The sequence below is a fragment of the Aulonocara sp. 'chitande type north' Nkhata Bay genome, linkage group LG23, assembly GCF_057382095.1.
Source record: "Aulonocara sp. 'chitande type north' Nkhata Bay isolate Kocher_YH1m ecotype deep benthic linkage group LG23, A_spYH_male_GT1.1, whole genome shotgun sequence".
Lineage (NCBI taxonomy): Eukaryota > Metazoa > Chordata > Actinopteri > Cichliformes > Cichlidae > Aulonocara > Aulonocara sp. 'chitande type north' Nkhata Bay.
In genome coordinates, this window is record NC_141365.1 from 7217725 (window position 1) to 7233372 (window position 15648).

The 15648-nt window shown below is 39.5% G+C and overlaps 1 protein-coding gene across 2 annotated transcripts in view; it reads right to left on the reverse strand.

The window, feature by feature from the left end:
- Positions 1-15533, reverse strand: part of yjefn3 (YjeF N-terminal domain containing 3) — a 52183-nt gene extending 36650 nt beyond the window's left edge. The window contains exon 1 of one of the 2 annotated variants that reach the window (XM_086282742.1): positions 15132-15533. In XM_086282742.1, coding sequence (XP_086138868.1) covers positions 15132-15199 — 68 coding nt within the window. In that variant the 5' untranslated portion in view covers positions 15200-15533. The remainder of the gene's footprint in view (positions 1-15131) is intronic. The other variant, XM_086282743.1, reaches the window with a different exon arrangement.
- Positions 15534-15648: the final 115 nt, after the last annotated feature.

Genomic DNA, 15648 nt, shown 5'->3' on the forward strand with positions numbered 1-15648 from the left:
CAAACCAGGGATCTTTTTCTTTTTAGGTGAATATAACCCACTACACAGTGGTAATTTGCATTTGACACTCGGAAGAAAACCAAGCACTTCCACATGCATGCAAGGAAAAGCATGGTAGCAGCAGCAAAACCAGCACCGAACAAAGAAGGCATCAAACACAGCAGATGCAGGAAAAGACATTCTGGGATGGAGGTGGGTAGCAAAATTACTTGAAGGCTAAATAGTATGGTCATAAATGAAATTTGCTAATTGTGTGTAGGAGCATATCGGGTATTGAGATCAGCTGATCTGCTGGTATTCCTGAAGTAATGCTTTGTTGCATTTATTATGTTTCTCAAATTCTTTCATTTATATCGTGTTCTGGGGAATCTTTTTGCAGGTGAACATTTCAAACAAAAGCCTAGGGTTTAAAGGGTGAACAAAAAGATCATCCCTATACTTCACACGGAGCCAGACTACATCCCTCACTGGGGTGTAGCCAGGGCTGGTTTCTATGGCAACTGGCACAAAACCTCTGGATCTTATTAACTGTTCACCGGACCTCACCCACTTTTTCCTTTTCTCTGCTATCCTCCAGTCCCGTCCCCCCCACCCCCATCCACCCACCCACGCACTCTACATGTACTTCTCACGCTGATTTTCCAGCAAAGACGACATAAGGCGAGTTGCTAATGGGCGTCGCTCCCATTCTGTCACCATGAGAACACTATTCTTTGTAGTCACATTCCTCAGAACAGCTCTGACCCCTGTCAGCGAGTCTTCCACAGGCTTCAGAAGAAAAAACGCTGAAGGAAGAGAAATTACAAGTGGAGCAATTTGTTATAGCTACCATTTGAGGAAATTGTCTGTTTGACTCCCAGATTTTAAGAATCAGGTTTTTAAGGACCCCCTTACCTTCAAATACCACTTACTATCTCCAGTGGAAATAGTAAATGGGGGATTTTTTTAATTTATTTCTTTTTTGTTGTTGTTATCAGCTTAAGGCACTGCTGAAGAGAAGTTGAAATGTGGCTCAAGAGTTTCCACTCAGCAGCTTCCTTGGGAGATGCTGCATGCATGATCACCTTGGAGGAGACTCGCTGTAGTGCCTCTTGGCACTGGAGAGATATGGTCCGGTGCACACTTGGATAGAAATTCTCCAATTCATAGAAATGTCCAAGTAGACCTACTAAGCTTAGCTTTGAAAGGTGGATACTGACAATTTTGAATATGGAAATACAAGAAATGTTCAGCAGCAACAAAGGCGCAGACTGCTTGTATCATCTTTTAGTTTCCACATGAAGAAATCCAGATGCAAATCTTCTTTTCCATTTACTTCAAATGTTCAGATCTACATTGGCTAAAAAAACAACTTTAAAAAAAGTTAAAATACAATAAAACGCATAGTGTATGATGAGTGTGCACCTCTTATTTTTAGTGCATCACATTGCTGAGTAAATGGTAGAAGAGTGTTTTGTCCTCATGACTCATGTAACTAATGTCACTGAGATGTCACATGCTCTATTCCTAATGGTGGGGGAAACAGGATTAAGACCCAAATGCACAACACAGACACCTCAGTGTATGGTGGTAAGCACCGTTGCTTCACAGCAAGAATTCTCTAATGTCTGTGTGGGTTCTCTTCAGTTACTCCAGCAGTACAAAGACATGGGTTTAAGGGTAACAGATCTGTCCTCATGTCGATAACTCATAAGAATTTACACCATGACAGCTGGGATAGGTTCTAGGCCTCCCAGAGTCCTGAAATTGATAATTGGGAGAAAATGGGGGAACATATGATGGATACCTCAGTGTAATTGATGAGTAGAGCTGATCTTTCAAAAATATTTTTAAATAATTTTTAACCAGTTTTTAACCTTTTCAATAGGCAACCCAAGTTCAAGGTTCCAGTAAAAATAAAGTAACCTCGACCCCACGTCCTGCCAAGATAAGCAACACTTTCTACGAAGAACAGGATAATCCCAACTTTGATTTAAGCACGTATCCACACATTTACACACACACACAGTCACAGACTGCTCTGAAATAATAAAGCAAGAGTTTTGCAAAGGTCCTCGCTCAGATAACTCATAAGAATTCCTCGTAAACATACCTAAAGTGGAGCTACAATTTGAGGCTACAGTCACCAGTTATAAAATCATCAGTTGCAACTGTATTGGCCTGACAGACTAAATCTAAATCTGGAAGAATCCCAAGCAGGCTAATGCATTTTGCCAAATGACCACTAGGCCACTGGCTGCACAAGGTAGGGCAGTGGAATCTAACATAACACGGTAACTGTTGATGAAACTGTGTTTAGTTTTTATAAATGATGTTTGTTGTCTTGCTGCAGTAGCAATGTTTCAGCTTCACCATGTGAGATTTTATTCTCTTATATTACAGGGAGTGCAGAATTATTAGGCAAATGAGTATTTTGTCCACATCATCCTCTTCATGCATGTTGTCTTACTCCAAGCTGTATAGGCTCGAAAGCCTACTACCAATTAAGCATATTAGGTGATGTGCATCTCTGTAATGAGAAGGGGTGTGGTCTAATGACATCAACACCCTATATCAGGTGTGCATAATTATTAGGCAACTTCCTTTCCTTTGGCAAAATGGGTCAAAAGAAGGACTTGACAGGCTCAGAAAAGTCAAAAATAGTGAGATATCTTGCAGAGGGATGCAGCAGTCTCAAAATTGCAAAGCTTCTGAAGCGTGATCATCGAACAATCAAGCCTTTCATTCAAAATAGTCAACAGGGTCGCAAGAAGCGTGTGGAAAAACCAAGGCGCAAAATAACTGCCCATGAACTGAGAAAAGTCAAGCGTGCAGCTGCCAAGATGCCACTTGCCACCAGTTTGGCCATATTTCAGAGCTGCAACATCACTGGAGTGCCCAAAAGCACAAGGTGTGCAATACTCAGAGACATGGCCAAGGTAACAAAGGCTGAACAAGACACACAAGCTGAAACATCAAGACTGGGCCAAGAAATATCTCGAGACTGATTTTTCTAAGGTTTTATGGACTGATGAAATGAGAGTGAGTCTTGATGGGCCAGATGGATGGGCCCGTGGCTGGATTGGTAAAGGGCAGAGAGCTCCAGTCCGACTCAGACGCCAGCAAGGTGGAGGTGGAGTACTGGTTTGGGCTGGTATCATCAAAGATGAGCTTGTGGGGCCTTTTCGGGTTGAGGATGGAGTCAAGCTCAACTCCCAGTCCTACTGCCAGTTTCTCGAAGACACCTTCTTCAAGCAGTGGTACAGGAAGAAGTCTGCATCCTTCAAGGAAAACATGATTTTCATGCAGGACAATGCTCCATCACACGCGTCCAAGTACTCCACAGCGTGGCTGGCAAGAAAGGGTATAAAAGAAGAAAAACTAATGACATGGCCACCTTGTTCACCTGATCTGAACCCCATTGAGAACCTGTGGTCCATCATCAAATGTGAGATTTACAAGGAGGGAAAACAGTACACCTCTCTGAACAGTGTCTGGGAGGCTGTGGTTGCTGCTGCACGCAATGTTGATGGTGAACAGATCAAAACACTGACAGAATCCATGGATGGCAGGCTTTTGAGTGTCCTTGCAAAGAAAGGTGGCTATATTGGTCGCTGATTTGTTTTTGTTTTGTTTTTGAATGTCAGAGATGTATATTTGTGAATGTGGAGATGTTATATTGGTTTCACTGGTAAAAATAAATTATTGAAATGGGTATATATTTGTTTTTTAAGTTGCCTAATTATTATGCACAGTAATAGTCACCTGCACACACAGATATCCCCCTAAAATAGCTAAAACTAAAAACAAACTAAAAACTACTTCCAAAAACATTCAGCTTTGATATTAATGAGTTTTTTGGGTTCATTGAGAACATGGTTGTTGTTCAATAATAAAATTATTCCTCAAAAATACAACTTGCCTAATAATTCTGCACTCCCTGTAATTTACAAGCCAGGCATTCTAGAATCTAGACCTGTATCATAGATATAAAATGTGCACAAAAAAGATTGATAACCATCTTTCACTTTCAGAAATCTCCATGTAAATTCTGTCATTCCTCTGTGGGCATGATGATGTCTTGATGGCTTTTTCCTGGGCGATTGTGGCTCAAGAGTTGGGAGTTTGCCTTGTAATCGGAAGGTTGTCGGTTCGAGCCCCGGCTCTGACAGTCTCTGTCGTTGTGTCCTTGGGCAAGACACTTCACCCGTTGCCTACTGGTGGTGGTCTGAGACTCGGTGGCGCCAGTGTCCAGCAGCCTCGCCTCTGTGTGCCCCAGGGTGGCTGTGGCTACAATGTAGCTTGCCATCACCAGTGTGTGAATGGGTGGATGTAAAGCGCTTTGGGGTCCTTAGGGACTAGTAAAGCGCTATACAAATACAGGCCATTTACAATGTGTTAAGGACACTGAAATGTAAGCGCTTGAGCGCATGTGTGCACAGCTCAGTCTGGGTTTAAGAAGAAAGTGAAAAGGAAGTTATAATAATCAATCCCTCATAGTAGCCCACAAAAAATCAATACTAACAATAATAATACAAAATAATACATAACAAAACTATAGCTCAATATGGATATGAGGCAGTAATGACAGAACAAGGATTATTCAGTACACAATAAAAGAGGCCATTGTCTCTTTTTCTTTTCAGCAGACTGAAATCTGTTATTCAGTGAAGCACAAACCTATAGCTTGGATGTGAGCCTCCATCAGAGGCTGATATGGTTTGAATTGTTGGAAGGTATTTATCAAAAAAGCAGCGTGCTCAAGTGTTCTTGTTGAAATCCCTCCCTTAATGAAACAGAAAAGTGAGGTGCCAGGCAGCGTACACTAAACCATTTTTTAAGCTTTTATCTAACGCCACCGTCATCTACACAAATAAACAGGAACATTGCACGCCCACAAGCCGTGCCTCTTTTTTCCTCTTTTTTTCATGGCTGTCAGTTTCTAAATGTAGCTCGGTAAACAATGATGGTGCATCCTGTCTGCACACACTGAAGTCTGCATGAATAGGCAAATAAACATATCACATATTTGAGAAAAACACAGATTTTCATGAGTTCTTTCTTGCCATAAATAATGTGACAAGGGAATTGGACAACTTTTAAAGAATATAATGAAAACTATTGGTGCTAATATTTTTTCAGTATTACATTTAGTGTATAGAAGGCCCCTTCAAAGAAAACATTTTTCTTTTAACCTTGATCTTATTGATACACTCACCAGGCACTTTATAGGTACACCTGCTCAAACAGTTATTAATATAAATATATAATCAGCCAATCACATTCCAGCAGCTCTACGCGTTCTGGACATGTAGACATGGTCAAGATGACCTGCTAAAATTCAAACTGGAGCGCAAGAGAAGAAAGGTGATGTAAGTGACTTTGAATGAGCCATGGCCATTGGTGCCATATAGGCTCAAGTATTTCAAAAAGCGCAGATCTCCTGGGATTTTCCCTACACAGTCATCCCTGGGGTTTACAAAGAATAGTCTGAAGAGTTGCGGTTCTAAGGGAAAAAAAATCCCTTGTTGATGCCAGAGGAGAATGGCCAAACTTTAAGCTGACAGAAAAGCAACAATAACTCAAATAATGACTCGTGACCTCCAAGGTATACAGAGGAGCATCTCTGATATGCTACAGCAGCAGACGACCACGACTCACCAGCAACTGCATGACACTCTCATATCAATAAGAACTAAAATGTCCAAGAAATGTTTCCAGCATTTTGTTAAATGCATGTAGTTAAAGCAGTTCTAAGGAAAACCAGGTGTAAGCAAGGTGTACCTAACAAAGTGGCCAATGTCTGTCAATTTCTATTGTTCATTATAACATTTCCCTCACTAATTGCATTGCTCAGAGCTTGGGAACAAACAACATCATAGGCAGGAAACCTGAGTGGCCAGATAATCATGTTGATTAATAACAGCTATATTATTCGGGCTGATCAAAAAAAACTTAAAGTGAGATGGAAAAACATGAAGACGTACAAGGAGAATGAGGGGGAGAGCACGTCTCACCTGCAACACTGTTAAGCCTACTGAACTATATGAAAAGCTCATATTCAAGCAACACAATAGTTTAATTAACCAAAGGTAATTGAAGCACAGTGTGGACCTGCCAAATGAAATAATGCCCTGTCTCTAATAATAGCCTGGTGCTCTGTTTCACTGAGTCAAGTGAAAGCGCCTGTCATCAGTGGAAGTTGTGAGTACTTCTATACCTTTTTTTTTTTTTTTAAATCACAAAAATATGAAAGTAACAACTGAATGTGCCATACAAAGACTGATTATGCAAGACACACACTGTCATAAACTCAAAAATATTAAGCAAGGCCATGTAGGTATGTTCTTTAAATCAGAATCAGAATACTTTATTGATCCCTGGGGGAAATTATTTTTTGTTACAGTGCTCCATTTTAAACCAACATTAAGACAAGACAGACAATACGCTAACTAAGAATAGTACAATATATACATATATATACATACATACATACATAAGTCACTTATAAATAAATAGTTGGAAAAGAAACATGTGTAGTTGTAGCAGCAAACAGTGTGTTAAGTGGATGCGTTGTACAGGGAGATGGCCACAGGCAGGAATGATTTCCTGTGTCGTTCAAACTAAATGTGAATAAAACACAGAACAGAGAACACATTTATAATTAATTTATAAATCAGCATTAAAACTGTGCACTATATTCAAATCATAGCCCAAAACTACTATAGCAAAATGTGTTATTGTGCTTTCCAGGCAGCTATTGGTTGCCTTTTCTATTTAGCAGTCTGTTAGCACTTTATGTAGGTTTGAGCATTTGATGAAAATTTAGGGGTGAAGGCTCCTAAGGCATCTAGATGATCTAGGTTTTCAACAGATGTCATAGCTGAATATGTTTTCTGCCACCAGAGAGACAAAAGTGCTTGTCAAACCGATCTGATACACATTAAGTCACGCACACAAACAAGCATCCTTGACGTACACAGTGAAATGTTTTTCAATTTTCAGGTTTTAAGTATCCAATACTAAATCTCTAAATTACATTAAATGTCTGAGGAATAATAAATGAAATATGTCCCTGTTAAGAGACACCTGAAATGACTGAACCCAGAGAGGAACCCTCTTAACTTCATCTTGTTATGCATGTACAAGAATCCACTGTTTCACAGCGAGCAACATGGAGAGCTGAGCACAAGTGGTAGGAAAAGAAGGTTTAACTCCTAACAGCTGGATGTATTGAGCAACCTCTTAGAAAATCATTAAAATTTGCTCCAGTGCTTACACTCCAACATCTTTCTATCACAGTTATCTGGGCTAATACAAAACTAGCAGCCTTTAGAGGTGAGCAGATGGTGATAAGCACAGCTTACACTTTAAAAGAATCCGTGTGAGCTTCTGCAAGAAGGTCGCTCCTGTGATCTACGATATTTAACACTTTTTGACCATACTGCATCTCGTCACTTTAAAGCACGAATGATTTTCTTGTGTTTTTGCAAAAAAACGTCTGTCTTACCGCTCTGAATCTGCACATGCAGACATATACCATGTGCACCTGCTGTAGTTTGCAGGATAATTTGTAGTATATGTCTTGTCACAGAAACCACGAGTGGACATAAGCGAACCGAACCCACCCCATCACTTCAATCTGCAGTAAGTGTTTGAGCTTTTGTGTCTGCTCTTTTTTTCTTCAAACTGATGACTGCTAAAGCAATTGTTGGGTTTTGTGCGGGAGGGTGCATCTGCCATTGTATGTGTGTGTTTTTGTTTAAATAAATTGGGGCACTTTGTGGGGAATATTGCTTTTTCTCCAGTGTTCCCTGATATCCACTGAAATCCCATGATTCACAGTGTGGGCATAATGAGGAGATGAGAGTCTGAGCTCTGCCTCTCTCGAATGGCTCTCTTGTGTTCTTGATTAACAAAGGCTGCTGCCTGGAGACTGATTTAAACCTGAATCTACAGTATTTATTTTGTTTTAGGTGGTCAGGGAAATGAACATAAGAGCTGTCAAATCTCAGGTGAAACAGACCTCAACCTCACCAGGGAGGTGGTGTTTGGTGTGAATTCATCAACATGAAAAATTAATTACCACATCCCTGTATTTACCTTCTTAGTTTCTATTTAGCCGTTTAGCCTTTGGGTGATTGTGGCTCCTTCCAAATAATAGCTACTGTGTAAAAAAACTTTTATTTATTTTTAATAGAAAAAGGTAAGACCTCAGCTATAATTTCTTAAGTACTAATTAGAAGTTGTTTAGTGTGACCTGCTAGCTTCCTGGTTTTCCTTCCAGAACTATAACTGACAGTACAAACAAATAAAAATCACTTTCTTCAATGCAAACATTATTTTAATAATAAAATGATCAAACTTAAAATTTTCTGTAAACTCCAGTAAGTTACAAGATCTTCTGTCACTGAAAAAACTGAAAATAAAGTGCTTAGCTATTAAACAGAGGTACAAATGATTAACAACATATCTTACCTCACCAAACAAAAGCAGGGTCATGAGATTTCTTGAACATTAATTCAAATTCACAAGTTAACAAGACATTTACCCTTTTCTCTTTTTCACTCAACTCCATAACTTTCCCCCTAACCGCTTTGATCTTTTGCTCATACCGAGGCTCTAAAGTTGTAGCTGGCTGCATTTGGATAGCTTTAGCTTTTGCCACTTTTGTTTGCTTAGTTTTTCTTCACTTCTTTAAAATGATTTAAGTGTCTGATTAGGTTTGTTGTTATGATGTTTTTCTGGTCGTCTCTGCACACCTTACTTTGGTGACTCCACGCTAAGTTGTTGTTAGCTGGTATGCAACTGGTATGAGGCTGACTGGCCGGTCACCAATCAGGGTCTAGAATGCTGCTGAAAATGTGAAAAAGTCACAAGGCTTTTGCACATTGCTCGACTTATTCTAAGTTCTTTAAATAATCCTCATGAATAGTTCTCCAAGCTTCTTGAAGGACATCCCAAGCTCTTCTTTGGATGTTGGCTGCCTTTTGTTCTGTTCCTAAGAGAATCCCACACTGTTTTAATAATGTTTAAACTTCAAATTTGTATTCAGGCAGTCAGACTCTTTCTGTGTGCTATTGTATGCTGAATCTGATTCTGATCGTGTTTGATTTGTGTTCATAATTCCCTCAGTTTTGGCAAGATCTCCAAAAACCACTAGCAGAAAACTGTGACAAAGACTCTGCCATGTTTTACAGATGTCCCTCCTCTCCTGACTTCTTACATACACACTGACAACAATTTGAACCAGGAATTCCAAATTTGGATTCATCACTTATCAGACCTGCTGCCACTGATTTTTAATCTAGTTCTTGTGTGATTTAGCATGCCTCAGCCTTTTCTCCTTGTTTCCCTTCCTTCAGAATGTCTTCTTGACATCCACGCTTCCAATGAGTTTATTGGAAGCGTGGATGTCAAGAAGACCTTCCTTCAGAATGTCTTCTTGACATCCACGCTTCCAATGAGTTTATTGGAAGCGTGGATGTCAAGAAGACCTTCCTTCAGAATGTCTTCTTGACATCCACGCTTCCAATAAACTCATTGGAAGCGTGGATGTCAAGAAGACATTCTGAAGGAAGGGAAACAAGGAGAATGTCTTCTTGTTTCCCTTCCTTCAGAATGTCTTCTTGACATCCACGCTTCCAATGAGTTTATTGGAAGCGTGGATGTCAAGAAGACATTCCAATGAGTTTATTTCTGAAGAGCCTTCAGTAAACAGTAGATGAATCAACTGAAGGGTTAGATGCATCTCTTGAGCCCTGTGTGAGGTCTTAGTTGGGCTTTTTTCCCTATTTCTTAAGGACATGACCTTCAGATACTGTTTATCTATTGTAAGTATAAATCTTAAAATAGGAATTCATTCTTGTCAAATGGGAATAAATGGCTTGCTTTTGTGACAGGCTGCTAGTAACAAAGTAACTAAAGATACCATTTAAAACTGTTTGTTAGTCTATTATGTGTAGACACATCACTGGTTCATTGCTTGGTTAGGTGCCTTTTTTATGCCTGAATGATTCATAGGTCAGTGTTAAGTGGCTTAACAGACCATAAAAATAAAACATTCCTCTTAAAAAGGTCAGGTACAAGACCCTGACAGAAAGATTCCCAAAGAAACATTTTAAAGACCTTCAGAAAGCCTGGGGAAATATTGCTCAATATCACAAAAACTAAGATTTAATAAATAAAAATACAAGAAAATCTTACTTAAATCTATTTAAAAAACAAGAAAGTTATAGAGTAATTGGGGGGGGGGGGGGGGGGGGTTATCAAAAGCACTCAGTGAACTTCATTAATTACCACTGCGCTATGTATGCTAGAAAAGTAATGACATTTTTAAAAAAGTAGATCACAAAACTTTGAAACCCCCGCCCACAAACACACACACACACACACACACACACACACGCACGATGTTCCTCATTCAAACATGGTGAATGGACTTAATCTGTCTTTAATGGAGGAGAAAAATCATGGCCAAACATTGCCCTCTGGCAAATCATCTCTCGCCTGATCCTCCCTCTCTGCATCTCAACCTCTCTGCCCTAATCATTACATGAAGCCTATAAATAAATGCTGGAGCTGTCACACAAATAAATGGAGCTGCCAACGTGGGAATTGGTGGCGGGGAGCTGAAATGAGGGAGGCAAGCCAAGGGAATAACAATAAGCTCAATAATAATTTTCGTCAAGGTATGAAGAACATGAAGGCAAAGCAGGTAAATTCAGATAGCTGAGCGTTCTGGCAGGAGACACATGAAAACATCTCAGACCACGAGTCTAAAATTTCTCTGTGTGAGTGGCTGCAGGCCTCAGGTGCAGTAGGCCCAGCATGGGACTAAAACTACAATCACTGTTAGAGCTGAGAGAGAGGACATATTATATAAATATGAGGATATATTGTGCTGGCAAATGTTGAGAAGGCCTTGTAAAATTTTCCACTGAACACAATTACTAAATACAGCCTGGTAAACATCCAGGCGTTGAGGTATTTTCACTTCTTCTGCCAGGAGGACATTATTTGCCTGAATGCACAACACACAAGCCCAAAATTTGCCCTCTGCGATTTACTCATCTGAACTTTTAGAGGCTACCGGCAGCATCAAGCACCTGTTCTGATTCCAAGGCCAAGTCATCACTAGCTCAGAACTACTGCCAACATTGACAGGTTATCCACTGCCTTGGGCATGAAATCAACTCAAGTACTTGAGTTGATTTGAGATCCAAATAAAATGCTTTTTTTTTTAAGAATTAGTGCTACACATCCTATATTGTATTATCTGTGTATCTCTGTAGTTTGTTATTACTTCTGCAGTCACCACCATTAACACACTAACACAGCATGATTGTGGCATATTGAGGATTTCGTTAGTTAACTAAATGGGTTGCTGCTTGCCTCTGGCAAATGCATTAAAGTTTCTGTATAATTATATCAGATCACTGAACAGCTTTATTTTTCTAAGGCAGCGATTATTTGCAGGTTTGCTGCACAAACAGCTTGTCATCTACCAACTTTTAAACTGATATCGGTTACCAACTCAAAATCAATATGTCATTTTAGAACGAATTATGAATCACTGCTTCATTTCATTGTGGCAATACATTAGAAGAATGGCGCATACACAGGCAATATGTCTATAAGCATACATATAAATACATGCTGAAGCTAATAAATGAGCTTTATGCTGTTTAGAATTACACAAGCCAAATGCCGTTATTTAAAAGTCGCACCTTGTGTACTGACAATGAGAACAGCTTTATAATCAGCTACCCCAGTTATGTATGTATGGGGGCTTTAATTGACTGCCTTAATTGACTGCCAGCCAGTCCCAGTCAAGCTGCAGAGATCTGAGAGGTTGACAACTGGGAAAAAGCCTCTTGGGTGACAGTTAATCTGTGAGCCTCAGCTGCTCGGATGTCAACACACAGGGAGAAGAATGCAAATGCAGGCAGTGCATGAGGAAAGAAAAAGTAATGTATCTAGAGACATTTAAAAAAAATTGATTTTTTGAAATAATATGTACACAGTGAAAGAAACATGCATCAGAAACTTTAATATGAAGACATCCGAAGGTACCGTGTGCCTACATATATTATAAAATCCAACGGGGGACACGGAATATTTTTTATTTAAAAATTCTAAAAAGAAAATGAAGACGCCATCTGTCAGGGCTTTGTCAATTCTATTATCTTATTTTAAGTGCACTGATGGAAGAATAAGGCAATTGTCATTCACTTGTGAGTGAACACACACAGTTTCAGCAGATTAGCCTGAGACAAAAACAGCAGGGCTGGAAAGCATCCAGGCGTTCGCATCACTAATCCTGCCATCACACTGTAAAATTTAACACCGTTCAGAGTCTTTCAAGGGGTTTGATAAGCACCATCATTTCTGACTGTGCATGTGGGAGTGGTATTGTGTGCCTGTTCATGCCTTAAAATACCATTAGTGTTACACAGTTATTAAAGCACATAGATAAATACATAAATGTTACCGTAGTTATTAAAACATTTACAGAAAGTAATAAAGCAAAGCAAAAAAAGAATCATCTTTTTTTCTGCTTGCTATTCTTCTTCTTCATTGTCAAAGCTTAATACAATATTTTTCTCATACTTGCAACCATTTTCACACACCCAGCAGTCGACTTTGATGTGTAAGCTTCATCTCATTTAACTCCAGGGGAAGAATATACTCCACAACAATTTGAGTCATATGACTGAACGACGTCCAAAACTGCTATTCTGTTAGAAACTGAAATTAATCACTTGTCTACATTTGGGTACAACCCTTGCTCTTAATGACCAAAACATAAAGCTAAATGGGCTGTAAAATGTTTTCTTACATGGGGTTTCTCTTATCTGTGCAGACTCTTTTGACTTTAAACGTTTTCTGGAAAAACATTTTATTTGCGTGTTTTGCTCTGGGAGTATTATCGCTGTTTCACTGCATCCCAGAATGACAACAGATTGGTGTTTTGAATATAAAGTGGATCAAAATAGGATTATTAGTATGCACATATACACTTTAGTGTATAAGGATGGGAATAATGAAATTGGCTACATGATTGAAAATAAGTGACTTTGCTTGAATAGCACTTTTTCAGTTAAACAATGCAATAAACAGTGGTTTACTATACAACAACAGAAATAATGAAAATTGTTTGTTTCTTGTTAAATTATGCAACGTACACAAACAGGTTGGGGACAAAATGAGTGGAGTTTATTTTAAAAACAACATTGTCACAGATTCTTTACTTTAAACTAACAGCTATCCGTAACATATTAAAAACATCACCACATCTAATATTTAGAGGCAAAGAACTAGAGGAGCCTCAATTTCTTAGAGGATCAAAAACAGAGTCCAGGATACTGGTGGGACAAGGCAAATCCAGTCTAAATTATCCACTGTAGTTTACCTAAAACAGCAGGTAAAATATTAATTTCATTGTTTTCATGGCAGCAACTTTCCGGATGGTGTGTTATTCACAGTGGCAGTTCTCTGTATGCCAGTATAAAGATCATTAAAATAACCAATATGCCTACGAGCCTAAGTGAAGTTTCAGTGATGGCATTTATGATCAATTAAACTGACTGTAAATTTATATCACCTTCTAAAATAACACTGAGGTTTCCTACATGCCAAACTGGGACATTTTATAAGGTCCCAGTTTGACAAAACAAGACTTTCCTTAGTTTTGGGGTGAGGAAGAAAGATTTCAGTCTTATCTTCATCTAGCTTTTAGAAGGTTCTTGCTCATCCATTCTTTAGTGGCTGACACAAAGTCAATTTACATGATAGCATCACACAGCTGCTGCAGATTGGTCAGCTGCACATGATCTGAGTCTCCTGTTCCACCATTTCCCAGCACTGTTGGGTTGACATCCTGATGACTGTGAAGGCCATTTGAGTACACTGAACTCATATTCGAGAAACCAGTTTTGAGATTATATTAACTTTGCAATATGACATGCTATTCAGCGTGAAGCAGACAGCAAAAGTTACATTCTAAAGGGGATGGGCATGGTCAGCTCAATAGTGAGTTAGGCTGTGCCATTTAAAGGATGCTCGTCCATCTTGCCTCAGGGACTTATACAGCTTGACCGCTGTTAATGTTTAATGTTTCAGATGAATGCCTGACTCTGATATACAAGATTTAAACTAGCCTAGAATTCCTCCAGAAAGCCCAACTCTTTATTTCAGAAGATTAAGTAAAGGATCTCCTTGTTAAATGTGGCTGTCATAGAGAACTAGTTCATATATTTCAGTTATCAGTATTTAATTTGAGTTAATTTAAACTTAAGTGAGCATTGCTGCTGTACTGCTGTAGCTCTCAGACCAGATATTACAATTGACAAACAGAAACATCCAGACAAATGTCTAAACATCTAAAGTGTCCTCCAGTCTTCGGAGGGTTAGAGATGATTCCAGATTTATAATGGTTGTATGCAGCCTACATGAAAAGTGCCTTATGTGAAAAAAGGCAAGGAGGCAGAGCACATGTCTATAAACCCCAAATACAGCATAAGCCCATGATACAGTAAGTATTACTATTTTTTCCCCCATCTCCAATTTGCCAGTAAAAGTGATGCTACGAAGGTAGCAAAGAGAACAGCATTACTACACTAACCTTAAATTGCATTACAAGATTACACATCTTATCCTCAAGGACACAGAATAATAAGATGCTTTGCTTGGTCTAAATTAACCGCGGGTGTTCTAATTAAATAATAGCCTATATCTGTAGTAATTTGATTTGATGCATGACTGGAAGAGCAATGAAGAAAATGTACAACGGGCAAAGCAGTATAAAAGTTTCCTGGGGTGGACCCCCTAATCATTACTTTAACTATAATTTCCACTGTTGGTGACTGTAATTGATTGCCCTCATTAGTTCCCTAAGTATCTTTCAGCAGCTTGTCCTGAACAAATTGTAACATTAATAAAAACTAAGATTCAAATCAATACATTGATGCCTTCTCTTTGATGTTTCACTCCATCTTTGCTTGCTAATTCTGCCTGTCACTATCGTATGTCTTTCTCACACTGTGCTCCTGAAGTGATGACAGTAAACAGTGTGGAAGGAAATTTAAAAGACACGAATTCGAAGCAGAGACGAAGCAGTAAAAGAGCAACAGAACAGAGCTGGTGCCTACCTGAGATAGCGCAGTGGTTCTATGGTCTCAGCCTCTGCCTCAGCTGAGCTATGGTTCATCTTGTCCATCTGTTTTCACCCAGCAGGACTCGGCAAATATGAGAAGGGATGAGCTGTGCCGCTCCAAAGAAAACACTTGCGTACCTTCTGTCTGACTCAGATTCAGTGGACACACTGACTACTTCTTTGCCTGGGAATAGACTGAGAATCGAAAGGGGCTTCCTCCCTCTGTATCTTTCTCTACGGCTCTTGATTGGTTCAGGCGCTGGATGGTAATTACTGGCTGCTAGATACACTCACTCACACACACACACACACACACACACATACTGAATCTTGTCTCTGTATCTCTGCCTCTCCCCTCTGTCTCTCTCTCCTTCCCACTGTGGCCCCGACTTGTTCTCTGATAAAACCAGCCGGCTGTGTGTATCAGCTGCGCTTGCCGGGAAACCCAGCCAATTAAGAATCAGGAGGCATGGTGCTCCTTGGCTGATTGGCTCGGGCTGCCACGATCATAG